Below are 14,515 nucleotides of genomic sequence, written 5' to 3'. Positions count from 1 at the left end.
CGCAGACAACCTTGGTGCTGATAAAACAGGGAGAGCGGTGGCCTGCTGTCCCCAGTGAGGACTGGAGGTGGTGAGAGGTGGGACACGCTGCCGGCTGGTGTCTGGGGTCACATCGCAGCAGCGGTGAGCCTTGGGAATTGTGGCCCCTTGCCGAGGTGCTGGAGAAACCTGTGGTCCCAGCAGCACAAGGTGACACGGCTCCAGCCCCAGTCCCACCTGCCACCAAGCCCCCCACAAACGCTCTGGTTCCCACCACCCCTCCTCTGCTCTCCCCGTCCCCACTGCACTGCCCCGGCCAGCCCTGCTCTCTGCTCCTGGGCTCCAAAACTGCTCCTGGGAAAGCCCCAATCCTCCGTGGGAAAGCCCACACGTCGTTTCTCCAGCCTTGGAAGCCGCGGGAGGGTTGGGCAGGTTCACAGAGGCTGAAATCCTTGTAGCTGGGAAGCTGTGACAAGCCTTCCTCCTGCCTGTAGCAAAGCCATGTAATTTGTCCACGCCGGTGGGGGAGAGCAGCGGTGTCACGGAGCTGGCAAAGCACAGCCTCCGTGACACAAAAACTGCCTTCCTGCCCAGGGCCAAGCCCTTGCTCAAAGCCCAGAAGACCTGGAGCCTTCATCCCCTGGGCCAGACCTTAGGTATATATTCTAGGTTTTCAGGAAAACTCAATGTTTTCACAAAAACTCAATAAACGGGCCCAATTCAAGCCGAGGCAATCGCTGGCAACTTAAAGTTTCTGCTTGGTTGGAGAAACTTTGACAAAGTTATAAGGTAGTGAAAACAGGGTCTTAAAAGGGGAAGTGTCGGCAACGTTAATAATAGGAGCTGCTCCTGGCCACACCTATAATTAAGGGCCTTTATTGGTTTTTTCCATATACCTCACCTTTTTTTATCCTTGTGGTATTCCCAGCTTCTGTCAGCCACCCACGCCGCCTTGGTTTGTTTAAAAAAATAGAATAAAAAAATGACCAAGTGGAAAAAAAAAACAAATAGGAATATTGAGGTGCACCCTTGGGGCTGTGTTAGGCCAGGGCAGACGTAGCAGAGGACTGCGGGACAGGGACAGGGCAGAAGAAGGGCTCAGGGCTGAGTCTGCAGCATCTTGTTTGAGGATGTATAAGCTCATCCTCCAACCCTCATCTTTTTTGGAGAAAAGGGGTTGAATTTATCACTCTCTCTGCTTGGGTTTTGCCCCGTGGCAGAGCCACGGGCTGGGGCAGCCCCATTGCATCATCCTGGAGGGCTGGCAGCAGGAGGGCCGGGGCAGGACAGGCAGCTCCGTCCCTTCCCGCAAGGCGCTGGGGGTGGATTTTTTAGCTTCTCAGAGCCTCTGGTGAGAGGATGAGCAGCCCATGGAGAAGACACCGAGCTTGCAGATGACACTCCATTGGAGGGAGGACCGAGAATCACGGAATCATTAAGGTTGGAAAAGACCTCCAAGGTCCAACCGTCCCCCTACCACCAATATTACCAGGGATGGTCCTGCAGGAACTCCGTGAGTTCAGCAGGGACAAATGCAAAGCCCTGCACCCGGGAAGAAGGAGTCCCTGGCAAGGATACGGGCTGGGGAGCGGCTCTGTAAAAGACAGAGCCAAGCCCTTCACGGTGGTGCCTGGTGAGGTCCCTTTCATCCCGCATTGCCCTTCGGTCCTGTGATGTGCAGCTCCCGATTGCGTTTGGCATTTTTGGCACAGGTGAGGCGGCACATGCCTGCCATGGGAGCAAAAATACTCAGATACCACCCGCGGTGTGTGTGTGTGGCGGGGGGGGAAGCACAGCATTCACCCGAGCTTGTGATTCACGGCGGTGAAAAACGGTGGCCAAAAAGCCTCCCATGTACGAGCGAGCCCCATGTATGCACGCGCCGGGGGTGGGGGGTGGGGGTGGGGGCGGCCCAGGCGGTTATGAAACCAGCTTGCCCAGTCAGGATAATTCACGTACCGCTGTGGGAGGGACGGGAGAGATAAACAACATGCGGGGAGCCGGGAGGGCAGGGAGGATGGCTTAAAATGCAGCTTCCCGGCATGCCCCGCTGGATTAGTTCAGCATCTCAGCACAGCTCCTCTGCGATTCTTATGCAAGGGGGTTCTCTGCAAGGGACAGCCTGTCCTCGCCGGCTGAGCGCCAGGCACGGGGCACCGATTAACAAAAGGCCATCTCACCACGCGGCCCACGCGGCCGAGGGCGAGAGGCAGCTGGGGACCGGCTCCCTGCGACAGCCGAGGATCGGGGGGGGTTTCGTGCTCATGGGCAGGTCGCTGGCCAAGGCACACGGTGTAACTGCTTAGCCCCCAGCAGCCTGCACCTAAGTGATGGCCGTGCTTTGCATGTGTTTAACCAGCTGACCATTTCAGTGACTGCAGCGCTGGGACATTCGAACAACTCCATCCACGCACCGCAGCCGGGGACCCTAATATTACCAGGTCCCAGGTCTCAAGACGTGCTATTTCAAATTCGGGGCCAGCACCAAAATAATCCTGCTAATTTCAGAGGCCAAAAGGTTTTAAAGCTCAAATATCCAGTGTCTGACAGACTATTTCAGGACGGTGTTTGTGTCCATCCTGCATTTCTTTGTGGGCACTAGGGCAGTGAAATCGCATCACTCCGCTTAGCAGCACGCATTTCCTCTTCCCACGCTGGCCTGATCTGGGTAGCTTGTCACTCGGGGTCTGCATGCTTAGAGCTACCCAGAGAGCAGAGGGGTTGTCCCCACTGGATGCTTCCTTCTGGAGGGGACGTGTTCAAAGGTAAGGAAATGACTAATGGCCCATTGACTGCTCTCCTCTTGTTGCTTTTCTCAGGAACTGGGAGAAACCCAGGAGCAGAGACTCTGTACGGTTTGCAAGCCGGGCTACCATTACCTTGTGTCCTGAGGGGATACAAAAAGGTCGGTTGCCAGAAGAGCTCCTAGGGCATTGAAAGCCCTGCAAGCTGTACACCAGCCACCATGCTGGCCAGGACACGTCCCAGCAGGGCATTTCTCCACTACCACGCAGGTTCACAGCTGCCTGGGGCAGGGGAAAGGCAGCATTACCCTGCTGCCCCATAAGATGCGTGTGCCACGCCAAGGGACTGAGTAATGGAAATGTGGGGAAAAAATGTGAAATGTTGAGCATCTGCAACCAGCCAGCTTGCAGAGGTGACAACTGAAGGGACAGGCAGGTGGCAGGGCAGTGACCAGAAAGACCTGGCTCCGAACCCAGGTTTTCTCTGCACAACTTCCCCGGGCTGGCACAGCTCTGCCCGGAGAAGAAATCAAAGTGTCGGTGTACATCTGAACGGCACTCAAAGCCAGTGGGTGCTCTGTGAAAGCTGCTGAGGTTTTACAGAGCTGATAGTTGATAGAGCTGTCCCCAGCCAGCCTGACCTTTGCTGTAGGTTGAAGGACCAGGCTGGGAAAACGCTGGCACCCCGGTGCCCGTCCTTCCAGAGCGGGCGTTGTCTGCAGGGTGGGAAGGGGAACATCCCCACCCCCTGCACACCATTCCGCACCACCCCATCCCGCACCCCCGGGGGTGTCCCCAGCCCGGTGTGGCCCCGCAGCCGCTGGAGGAGCAGGGAGAGGCAGGGTGCGAGGCTCGCTTTCATCCCTAGGTGGTGCTCTGAGGACAGCCAAGTGCCGCAGCATCCCCGCTCCGGCTCCCGCAGAGCACCAGGGGGCTGGGGAGGGCTGCACCCCCCAGCAGAGCCCCCCCAAGGGCTGAGCACAGCCCCTGTGGCACCTCGCTGCCACCTCAGCTCCTCTGCTTTGCACCCCCAGCCTGCGCAGCCCCCCTGGCTGAGGGACCCCAAGTCCCAGCCGGCTGCACCCAAGGGTCCCCTGCCCGCCCCGCTGCTGGGCGCCCACCCTGCCGGGTGCCCCCCAAGCGATGCGCTGAGCTCCCCCCCGACCCCACAAACTGCCCTTTCACCTCTCCCCCTCCTGCTTAGCCCAGCTTTCCCCTGTCCCAGCTTCCCAGCTTGAGCACAGGCCTCCCGCCGCAGGGGGTTTCCGATAGTGGCACTCCATTAGGGCCCAGCTCCGCGCTCACCCCAGGCAATGGCAAAATTCCCATTGACTTAGCAGGGGCAGGAGCGAGCCCTTAATGGCCTGGGAAGAAGGGGAAGAGGCATTTTACAGCGCAGAGGTCACAAGCCTGTGTGCAACCGGCTGCTCCCCGCTCCGGGACACAACAGAAGCGGAGCTGGGTGCAAAAAAAAAAAAAAAAATGCAGGTTTCTTCAGAAACGAGAACATTTTCAACGTGATTTCCTGACCACGGAAATCCAGACCCATTTTCTCCCTGTTTGAAACTATTATCGTGTTCCTTGACAATATTTTTAGCCGCGGTCGTGTATCAAAAACGTTTCGCTGAGCAAGTTTTGGGGTGAGCTGAAAGGTGCCAACGACGGTCTCTTTTCAAAAGGGTTGGCTAAAAGTGTCACCAAAAATAAAACATGAAACAAATTGCTCAAGTGTCATTTAAAACAACAACAATGTTCATCTGAGAGCTGGCAGGAGCCAGAGCGGCATAGTTAGCTGTCATGGGGTGCAGGATCTGAGCCAGTGCCTGGATCTCATTCATAGGGGAAAAAGCCCTTCCTCTCCCCGTTAGCTTTCTGAGGTTTGAATAGCTTTCAACAACAAGCCAAGCCCCAACAAGCATTGCAGAAACGATCCCTCCATCAGGCCCTGCAGGAGCGAGGGAGCACACAGAGGTGTCTTCTCTGGAGAGCACAGAACCAGAAGGCATCCCCTACCTGAAGGGCAATGCTCCACACATCATACACTGCAGCACCCTGTCCTAAACCCCATCTGTATTCGTCTGTGAATGGCTGGGCGAGCCGATTTGCAGACCCCCTTAAAAGCCTTCTCTATAGCAAACAGCCCTCCACGGTGGATTCTGCTGATGGTTTTTTGTGGGCCGTGTAAAGGAGCGCCCGGCATCTAACCCCAGAGGCGCTTGTTGCGATGAATGCTGCTGTTGCACAAGGTTTGTGAGCCCGTGGCTGGGTGTTCGTGGGGTGCGGCTGTGGTGTAGGGTGGTTTATGCCCACGTGTGACATATGCGTGTGTTCCTGGGCACGAGTACTTGGTGATTTGGGTGATCACAAGGAGGACGAAGGATGTACCTACCTCTGTGCATTGGCAAAGCAGGGGAAATCTCCCCCACATGTCCTCGTGGGCTGCATCCCCTTGCAGATCAGCCTCCCAGGAGCTACCAGGCTGGGGGATCTCATTGTCCCCCAGCGCTTCCCTCCCTCCCAAAGGATGCTGTACCTCGGTTGGGGGTGCCCAGCCACGTGGGTTCCCCATCTTTGGGAACCACGTCCTGGGTGCTCGTGTCCTCGCACACGGAGTCCTTCCCTCTCGGTCCATTAGTTTGTTTCCACTGCCATGGCCAGCGACAGGCAGCCAGCTCTGAAAGCTGTATTGAAAGCCAGGTCAATACCGGCCCCTGTTTATTCCCTCTGGGGAAAATAAATAAATAATAAAGGGAGGGAGGGAGGGACTTTGTTAATTAGCAGCGGAGAGGGGAGGTGGGACAGGGACACACGCTGAGAAATGAGGCTGGGTATCAAGCTGTACGTGGGAAAAGCCAGGAGGCACCGTGTGGAAAACAAAGGCTTCTCTTGCTTCTTGTACCAGTTCTGAACTGATATCGAGATGCTGTCTTTCTGTTCTGTAGATCAAGGCTGAGATGGGAAATCATTTCTTCAGCCGTTTCCCTGATAGCACGTCTGTTAGGCGCCCAGAGCAGCTTCTTGAGCTACCCATTTATCTTCCCATCCTCATATCATCTACAGTATTAAACGAGTTATCCTGCTGCTCCTAAAGGGAAAGACTCACCAAGCTTTTGTGTCTTCTGTGAAATGATAGAAAAGTGATGTTAGGTCTAGTGGCAGCTGATGCCCTCCCTTTATGTATCCCAGTTCTTACTCGTACCTAGCAATTTTGGGATGGGTGGGTTTTTGTCTTGTTTGTGTGTGTGTGTTGAGCCTTACATCTAGAGCGGTGTTGAGTACATCTCTGCCTCTTCATCAAGCACACCCCTTAGCCTTTCTTGGGCAAAACTCCTGGTATCTCCAAAGCAGGCAGGATTTTTTTGACCCATCCTATTGGAAAATTTAATGCAAATGCATCCCTCCCTCCACACATTGTGTATGCAACATATCCTAGCCCCAGGCACACTCTTTGAGCCTCTTATGGTAGGTCTTTCCCAGAGAGGCCCAGAGCAAGGCAGCCTCGAGGCACCGATGCCATACAAACAGCAAACACCAGCACTCATCAGTCTCTACACCGGGCTGCAGCCTTGGGGTCTCTCCTTCGCTTCCAAACCTCCCCCCGGGATATTAGACTTTATTAAAAATAAATAGTTACAAATTCAGTTTTACAGCTGATGGCAGCAGGGAGAAGAACGGAGGAGGTGGAAGGAGCAAGGAGAGGTTCTGCTGTCCAGTCAGGTCACTTGTCTGCCGTCCTGGCCGTGCCGTGCCGGGAGCAGTCCAGGCGTGCAAGCACAGGGCCCTGCCTCCCCTGCCAGGCATCTTGGGGGAGAAGCAGGACGTGTGTTTCGGGAGGACCGGGAGAGCTGGGTCTGAGTCCGTGGAGCCGAGCTGCTTCTGGAGGTGACGGGCGCCAAAAGCCGAGGAGAGTGCAGAGCGGGCTATGTGCAGTGTCCTTCTCTCCTAGCTTGGCGTTTACAGTGGAAGAATATGGATTTCAGTTCTTCATCTGTTTTATGTACAAAGAAAGTCATGTGCAACAAGCGATAAACATGCAAGCAAACCCCTCCCTCCAGAGCCTTCCCCGCTCCCTCCAGGAGTCCTAAACTCTCCTGTCTATCCTCATCTGGTCAGGGCTTAGGTATCACCACTCCTCTCCTCGTGACAATCGTGACTCTTGATAACCACGGGGCCTGCCCACGTTGGGAGGGGCCAGAAAGTCTGTCATTGTCTCAGCTGCAGATACAATTTCGGGGGGTCCCAGCCTGCCCGTTGAGGGCACGGACTCCTGTCGCCTCTCCAGAGATGAGAAACCAGGCGTGCTCCTCTCCTGTCTCTGGGCAGGCAACGGGTCCTCGCACAAGCTGCACACCCCGGAAGGATCGTGTATCCTAACTCCTCTTCCAGGCGGTATAACTTCATGGGATAGGGAGTATATCAGAGCAGCTCCAGGCCTTGATGTACTCAGGTGCTGAGAGGTGGTCACGGGCGGGTTTTTTTTTTTGGTGGGCAAGGGACTTATCCGGCTACGTACGGGTGCAGAACAAAGGAGGAGATGGTGGGCAACGGGTGTAGCACGGGGAGGTTGGAGGAGTTAGATGGCTGACTCCCTGCGGTACGAGATTGTATCTAGGGGCAGAGTTGCCTGGAGCCGCTCCAGGTCCAGGTGGCTTCCAAAATCCATCATCTGGATGACGCCTCCCTCTTCCTTGGTGCTGCCACCTAATGCCACACCCACTTCATCATCATCTTCATCTTCGTCTTGACTGACAAGAGCCAGCTCATTCTCATAGCAGAAGGCACTGGGAGGTGGAGGAGAAGGTAGGATAGTCATCTTGCTTTCTTGCAGCTCCCGGGCAGAGCAGCAAGGTGTGCCAGCTACCTCATAGGTCTTGTGAAAGCGCGAATAATCCACTTTGTAGTGGTTCTTCTCCTCAAACACAACTGGTTCAAAACGGTGACCCCAGAGTATTTCACTTGCGAGGTAAGAGCTTCGTGCCTGAGTGGTCATGGCCGTGGCTTCCACCATCCCCTCCAGGATAACGACAATCTCAAAGTTCTCCGTCTCCAACTCCTCCTTGCCAATCCCATAGAGTGGGCTTTCCTCATCGATCTCATGAACAATAATAATGGGCGAGACCAAAAATATACGATCGAGGCCCACATCATAGCCTACATTGAGGTCCCGCTGGTCCAACGGTAGGTATTCCCCTTCCTCCGTCATGTAGGGCTTGATGAGCTGGGCTCGGACGTGGGCCTCCACAATGTGGCTCCTCCTCAGGTTGCCCACTCGCCACATGAGGCACAGTTTGCCATCCCGCACGGAGATGACCGCGTGGTGACTGAAGAGGAGAGTCTGGGCCCGCTTCTTGGGCCTTGCCATCTTGGCCATGATGGTGCCAATCATGAAGGAGTCAATAACGCAGCCCACGATGGACTGGACCACGACTGCCATGATGGCCAGTGGGCACTCCTCAGTCACGCAGCGGAAGCCGTACCCAATGGTTGTCTGTGTCTCCACTGAGAAAAGAAAAGCCCCCAGGAAGCTGTTCACATGCATGATGCAGGGCTTGAGGAGAGAGGGGCCACCTCCCACTGCCGGTGCGTTGAGGTCACCGTGGAAGAAAGCGATGCACCAGAAGAGGAAGCCGAAGAAGAGCCAGGAGACCAGGAAGGCAGCGGAGAAGATCATAAGCATGTACCGCCAGCGCGTGTCCACACAGGTGGTGAAGATGTCGGCCATGTAGCGCTGAGACTTGTTGCTCAGGTTGGCAAAGTAGACGTTGCACTGGCCGTTCTTCTTCACGAAGCGGTTGCGGTGCTTCCGCCGGGGGGCATGGCCCTTCCCGTTCCGGCTGTGCCCGTTCATGCTGCCCAGCGCGGAGACCTTGTGTCCATCTTCTTCGGTCGAGACGATGCTGTACCTGGAAGAGAAGGGACAGGCAGAGAGATACGTGAAGAGCAACATGTTGGCCCTGGCGTTATATAAGGCTGGGCGTTTCTATTTTCTCCTCTGCTCTCCTCACCGACTCCATTGTGCGTTGGTGACAATGTTTATACACTTCCTGCGCTCAGGACAACTCAGTTGCCACAGCAACAAGCGTGGCTCCCAGCATCCCGCATCCGAAGCCAAAGGTGTAATTTGGAGATCAACAACCAAAGCACTGGCAGTTTCCCTGGGAGAAACTCCCCTCTTCGGGGAGCCTTTGTCCTCCCTGCTCCCCTCTGTTATGGATGGCACCGTTGCACCTCTCCTCGCTGCCAGGAGAAGGCAGCTTCTGAGTGCTTATATGCTGCTGGGTCTTAAGTCGCAGACGCTCCTTAAAGGCATGATGGCAGAAGATGCTCTGAGCACTGAGGAGATTAAGCTGCCTCTCCCCGAGTGCACAGACCCACCGAGACCACTCTGCCCTCGTCACCATGGCCTCCCAGGACCACTTGGGCTGGCAGTGCCTCCCTCCCAGCCCATCACGTTGACAGGTTTGCTGGGTTCCTCCAGCATGACCACCATCCCCCTGGTGCCAAGTGCTCCGTGCTTAAATAGGGTGTTTTCTTCAGGGCAGCCTAACAGCTCCAGCACCATCTGCCATCCTCATCTCATTGGAAAGGGGACGCGGGGCTTCTGCAGTCCTGCTGAAATTGGCAATTTCTGGGCCAGGGCAAGTGTCCAGCACTGCATTGGTACTTTGCTTCTCCTCTGCAGCAGCCAACCCTGATGAGAGCCAAGATCTCCCCCCACACATGGCGCGTTTCAGATTGGAGCCAGAGAAAGGAGCCATAACTTGGAGCAGGAAAGCCCCCGGTGGGTATTTTGAGAAGAATATAATGAGAGATGGGCTGAAGGCAGAGCCTGAGGGACCAGATGAGGCTGCCCAGACCACCTGGTGCAGCAATGGTCCTTGAGATGAAGGCTACTCACCGGTTGACTCGGACGCTGCCCATGGCTCGCTGTATCATCGGGTGTCGGGGGCCAGGGGAGCTCGGAGAGCGTGGGATCTCATGCAGCAGCACTCACACGGGACCGAGCGGCTCTAGGTTTCACCTCTGGCCAGCTGAGGCCCACGCTGTCATCGCCATTGCTCCTGGGCATGTGCCTTACAGAGAAGGACAGAGCAAAACCCCGTCAAAGCCCCCCCTGAAAGCACCCGTGCTGGGTGTGTGGAGGGTTTACAGCTCCCAGAGGGGCCTGGTGGTGCCGGGGGACACCACTCCACAGCTCTGCTCCGGCTGGTGAAGGGACGATGGATGTAAGCCTGGTTCACCCACAGCCTGCAGTCCCCAGCCCAGGTAGAGGTGCTGGCAGGCTGGTCACCGCTCTCCAGATCAAGGACACAACAGTTGAGCAGCTTGCAGGGCCCCTGCCCTGAGCCAATATATTAATATCATAGCTTACATGAGGGCAAGAGCTCAGCCAGTCTAAATACCCCACACGCAAGGACTAACAAAGCACGGACACACGCGGCGGTCCTCAGGGATCTCCGTCAGCCCAGCCTGACCCAGAGGGCATTTAATTCCAGGGAGTGCAGAACATCCCCCCACCACCACCATTTTAAGGATGGGAAGAAAAGCAAGTGGGAGAGCCAAAAAGGAGAAGTGATGCAAAGGAAGAGCTTAGGGGTAGCTAAGCAGAAGCCAGTTAGAGCAAACAGACCTTGCAACATACCACGCTCGCTGTGGGGAGCACGTCCAGCGGATGTTATGTCCCGACCCGGTCCTCCCTGAACTGAAGGACTGGGAGACCGAAGACTTGAGAGCAGACCTATCCCACCTGCCCAGAGCTGCTGGGAAGTGAAACGCAGCGAGGGGGTAATGACTCACAGATTAGGAAGGGCTTTGTACACCCATGCTAATCCTGCACTGTAACCTTTGGATTACAGCAGCCGGCGCAGAGCACACAGCGCAGACACGGCCAGCCAGTTCGCTTCCTCCCAGCCTCACCGATGAGCAACCAGCGGTTGCCATATCTCGGTCAAATCCAAGGATTTCTGGGTCAAACCCAATGTTTAGGGCTTGTTGCAAGAGCGGGGTTTTGTGTGGCTAAGGGTGACCGCCACCTTTCCTGACTTAGGAGCACAGACTGGATGGCAGCAAGTAAGGAGCTCCAGACATCACCTCTGATGTGCAGGCACTGCCGTTGCCATGTCTGTGGTGAAGGTTAATCAGCAGTCCCTTCCCCAGAGGCCAAGGTTACTGAGGCAGCTGAAGGCCTGTGGCAACACAACCATGGCCGTTCAGAGCAGGGACACTATGGGACCATGAGACAGCAGCAGCCTTGTAGTTTGCCACTTACCATGTAGAGGTAATTTTTTTGCTCCGCAAAATTCCCAACAGGAAAAACCATGATGCTGAACTCTGCCAGGACCCACCCCTCAGCACCCTACAGCATCCAACTGTTTAAGAAGGGTCCCTTTGGCCAGACATGGAAAATTCTGGTGTGCAGCTGGATAACCTACAGCAGAAACTGAGGTGGGTAACCTAAATTGGTCAGAAATCTTGAGGGATGACTAGGTGACCAAGAAAGGTCACTTTGTGCCCACAGGTGGTCCCAAAAGGATAAAGCTAAGCCACATCTTTGTTGATTACATGGTGAGTTTGGACAGTAGGGTCCTGCCTTCACTTCTTTAGCAGGTGGCAAAGGTGGGCAACTCAGGCATGCTCCTCTCCACCACGTCCTCCCCAGCCTCTACTTTCCCTGGCCGCAGAAATAGGTGCACAAATTCCAAAGAGACTTCGTATTTCAGGGCCAGGCGAACTGCTGGCTCCACATGAAGAGGAAGGAGGACCCAAGGAAAATCTGCCCTCTGAAGCTGTGAGCAGCAGCACCCAGACCTCCGCTTCTTACCTGCCCTAGCTCACCAAGAAGGGGCAAAGGGAAGGGATGAAACGCAGGTACAAGGGCTGTGCTCATTCCCCGTTCAGCTAAGCGAAGGGATGTGTTTAGGAGAACCACATCCCCTGCTGCTGAGCACATGGGAGCCCAAGTCAGCTCTTGTGCAGGCCCACCACAGCTGGGCCTTGCAGCTCAGAGCCTGGGGAGTGCTTGCTTCTGGCTCCACCGTGCCAAAACAGCTACAGCAGTACCCATAATTCATAATTAACCACAAGGAAAGCGTTTCTGTGAAGAATAAAGGCTACCAAGGTGAACATACGCAGCCCAGCACATGAGAGCAAACGTTTTTAGTGTCGGCTGTGGTGGGACACACGTGGCCTCAGTCTGCATGCTCCCCCACGGGACCCCCACAGCATTTTGTTCATAGGTCTTTCTCTTCTTCAGCGTCCGAAATTTTGCCTGTAGACTTAAGGAGCTCAGCAACAAAGTTCAGCGACTCTGCTCCAGACACCAGCTGTCTGATGGACAAGTTCGCACCCGATATTATCTTGTGGAGGCTCTGCAAGGCAAAGTCTATGTTGTGCTTCACCGCCCCCAGGTCCGTGGTCTGGCCTGCTCTCAAGTTTTCGTTCTCCACCTTGGAGGTCTCCAGCTCCCCCTGGAGAACGATCATCTCCTGCTTCAGCCTCTCCACGTGGCCTTCCGCCTCCAGAGCCCGCTGGGTCATGAGCTGGAGGTTCCGCTCGGCCTGCTGGACGAGGGACTGCAGCCCTTGGGCCTCTCTCTCCTCTTTGACCAGGCTGGCCTTCAGCCGCCTCTCCAGGCTGCGCACCGTGCGCGCCTGGCTCTCCAAGGAGCTCTGCATGCTCCTGACCATCCTCCTGAGCACGTTGTTCTCGTCCCAGAGCACTTTGTAGGTCAGCTGCAGGGAGGGGAGCTCCCTGTCCCCGACGGCCTCCTCCTGCTGCATGTGGGGCTCTGCTGCCCTGCCGTGCTCTGGGTAGGCGAGGTACGGGTCGCTGGCGTGGGCCCACAGGGCGAACGCATCCGTCCCCAGGTGCTTGCTGGTGCCGTGCTGGAACGAGTCGTAGGGGCTGCACGGAGATGAGCTGGCAGCGCGGGACACGTGCGGCCTTCGGTGCACGGGGAGGTGGTAGGTCCTGGTCCAGCTGTCGTCCTCCTCCTCCGACAAGCTGCCAGACATTTCCTTCTCTTTGTGAAATGGCTCCTGAAACTCCTGAGCGTCCTCCTCGAGCTCCAGAGCGTGCCTGGCCAGCCTCTTGGCGTACATTCTGTTTTTCTCGCCATCTTTCACCATGCAGGAGTGTCTGGGCTTTAAGGGGAACGGGATGCTGACTGGCCCACCCGGATCCTCCAGCTGACTGTCACCAGAGCTGTCGCGGCTCTTGCACTGGGGCGGAGGATGCATGGAGTGGCAGGCGTACCTGTAATCGTCGTTGTCATCATCGTTGTCATCATCATCATCTTCCAGGTCTTGAGGCTCCAGGCAGGCCCTCTCCATCACCCCGGAGATGCCAAGCGGCCGCGACATTTTCAGGACTGCAGGGAACGGGAGGATCCGAACTGCCCTCAGCCCTGGTCCCGTAGGCAGGTGGCACCTGCCCCGTGCCAACCTCTGCAGCCTCGGTGACACTGGCAGGGGACCAGGCGATCACCGAGGCCCCTCCATTCAAACCAGCAGGGTGTTCGGGTGCGTGTGGTGGGGAGCGGAGGCGGCAGGGAGGGGAGGACCAGGCATCTCTGTCTTTGCTAGGGGGGGCACAGGAACCACCTCGGTCTGTGATGTCACTGTGCAGCTTCCTTGCCCACTGTGATGTCACGACGAGGAAGCGAGGAATCCAGCAGCTACACAAGTGCTTTTTGGTATCGGGGTCCCACAGAGCCCACCCAGCCCAGGGATGCTGTCGGTGGGTGGAGAGGAGCTGGCAAAGCGACCCGAAGCCTCTCGCGGTGCACGGGGAGAGGGATTGGTGGCCCTGGGCAGGCAGCGCGGGGATGGAGACATCTCTGGCAGCAAGAGCAGGCTGCTGGCGCGTTGCTGACAGCGCTGGCACCAGGCAGGGGAAGGGGACAGGGCTGGTGAAGCAGGAGCGTGCCGCGCAAAGCCGCAGTCGGGGGCACGGAGGCTGATGCGGGGAGAGGATGGAGGGCAGGGACAGAGCACGAGTCGGGCTTTAATAAAGACAGGCACCTGGCTAATTCTGTCAGCAACCTGGCAATTGCCGAGCCACGTAAAGTCCACCCCGCCGGCGGCCTCAGCCCGCTGCGCGGGGACACCACAGCCATCCCCTCCGGACAGCCCCTCGAGCATCCCGCGGGGCACCTACCTCGGTCACCGGTGGGCGGCTGGGGACACCGAGGCTGCCCTTGCTGCCTCCTGCGAGGCAGGAGGAGCCGAGCGTGGCTGCCGGCAGCCGAGCGGCAGCAGCGCTTTGGGCAGGGCATCGGCCCCGCGGGCTGGCCGCAGACGGGTCCGCGCTGCGCTGCTGCCGCCCCGCTCTGTCCCCTGCTGCCAGCTGGCAGAGGGACCGCTCGTACTGCCGGCCGCCACAGCCTCGCAGCCGCACGAGCCAGGAGACGGATGGAAATAAACCCGCTCACCGCTCCCAGCCCCACGCACCCGTGAGGGTGAGATGGCCCTGCCTGTGCAATGGGCTCCCCAAGGTCAGGGGTCGTGTCACCAGCTCACCCCGTGCTCATCAGCATCCTCCCCACCATCCACGCCAAGGAGACACCGAGGGGTCCCATTCCTCCCCCGAGACCTAAAACATGAGTGGGATGAGGTGGGAGGGGGCTCGAGGATGTCCCCAGCAAAAGGGGGTGACATTCATGGCCTCAAGTGGCTTGGTCGTACAGACTAGGGGATGAAAGCCTGTCTGAAGGCAGAAATGCAAATCCCCATCCCATGGGAACGTGCCCAGGGAGCTGGTCCTGCATCCAGGGACTCATGTGGAGATGGGGC

At 57.0% G+C, this 14,515-nt stretch overlaps 2 protein-coding genes across 2 annotated transcripts; both read right to left on the bottom strand.

Annotated features, from left to right (window-relative positions):
* Positions 1 to 6,293: 6,293 nt before the first annotated feature.
* On the bottom strand, positions 6,294 to 13,062 carry KCNJ4 (potassium inwardly rectifying channel subfamily J member 4). Its single transcript, XM_040544818.1, has 3 exons — positions 12,978 to 13,062; positions 9,622 to 9,796; positions 6,294 to 8,626 (listed from the first exon to the last, which is right to left on the bottom strand). Exons 2-3 carry the CDS (start codon positions 9,657 to 9,659, stop codon positions 7,297 to 7,299), a joined length of 1,368 nt encoding a protein of 455 aa, XP_040400752.1. The 5' UTR covers positions 9,660 to 9,796; positions 12,978 to 13,062; the 3' UTR covers positions 6,294 to 7,296.
* On the bottom strand, positions 11,865 to 13,750 carry LOC121063901 (endosome-associated-trafficking regulator 1-like). The gene has a single exon (XM_040544833.1). It carries the CDS (start codon positions 13,082 to 13,084, stop codon positions 11,954 to 11,956), a length of 1,131 nt encoding a protein of 376 aa, XP_040400767.1. The 5' UTR covers positions 13,085 to 13,750; the 3' UTR covers positions 11,865 to 11,953.
* Positions 13,751 to 14,515: the final 765 nt, after the last annotated feature.

This window comes from Cygnus olor, chromosome 1, assembly GCF_009769625.2.
Source record: "Cygnus olor isolate bCygOlo1 chromosome 1, bCygOlo1.pri.v2, whole genome shotgun sequence".
Lineage (NCBI taxonomy): Eukaryota > Metazoa > Chordata > Aves > Anseriformes > Anatidae > Cygnus > Cygnus olor.
The sequence above is the reverse complement of the archived record's forward strand: the minus strand, read 5'-3'. Positions and strand labels throughout refer to the sequence as shown.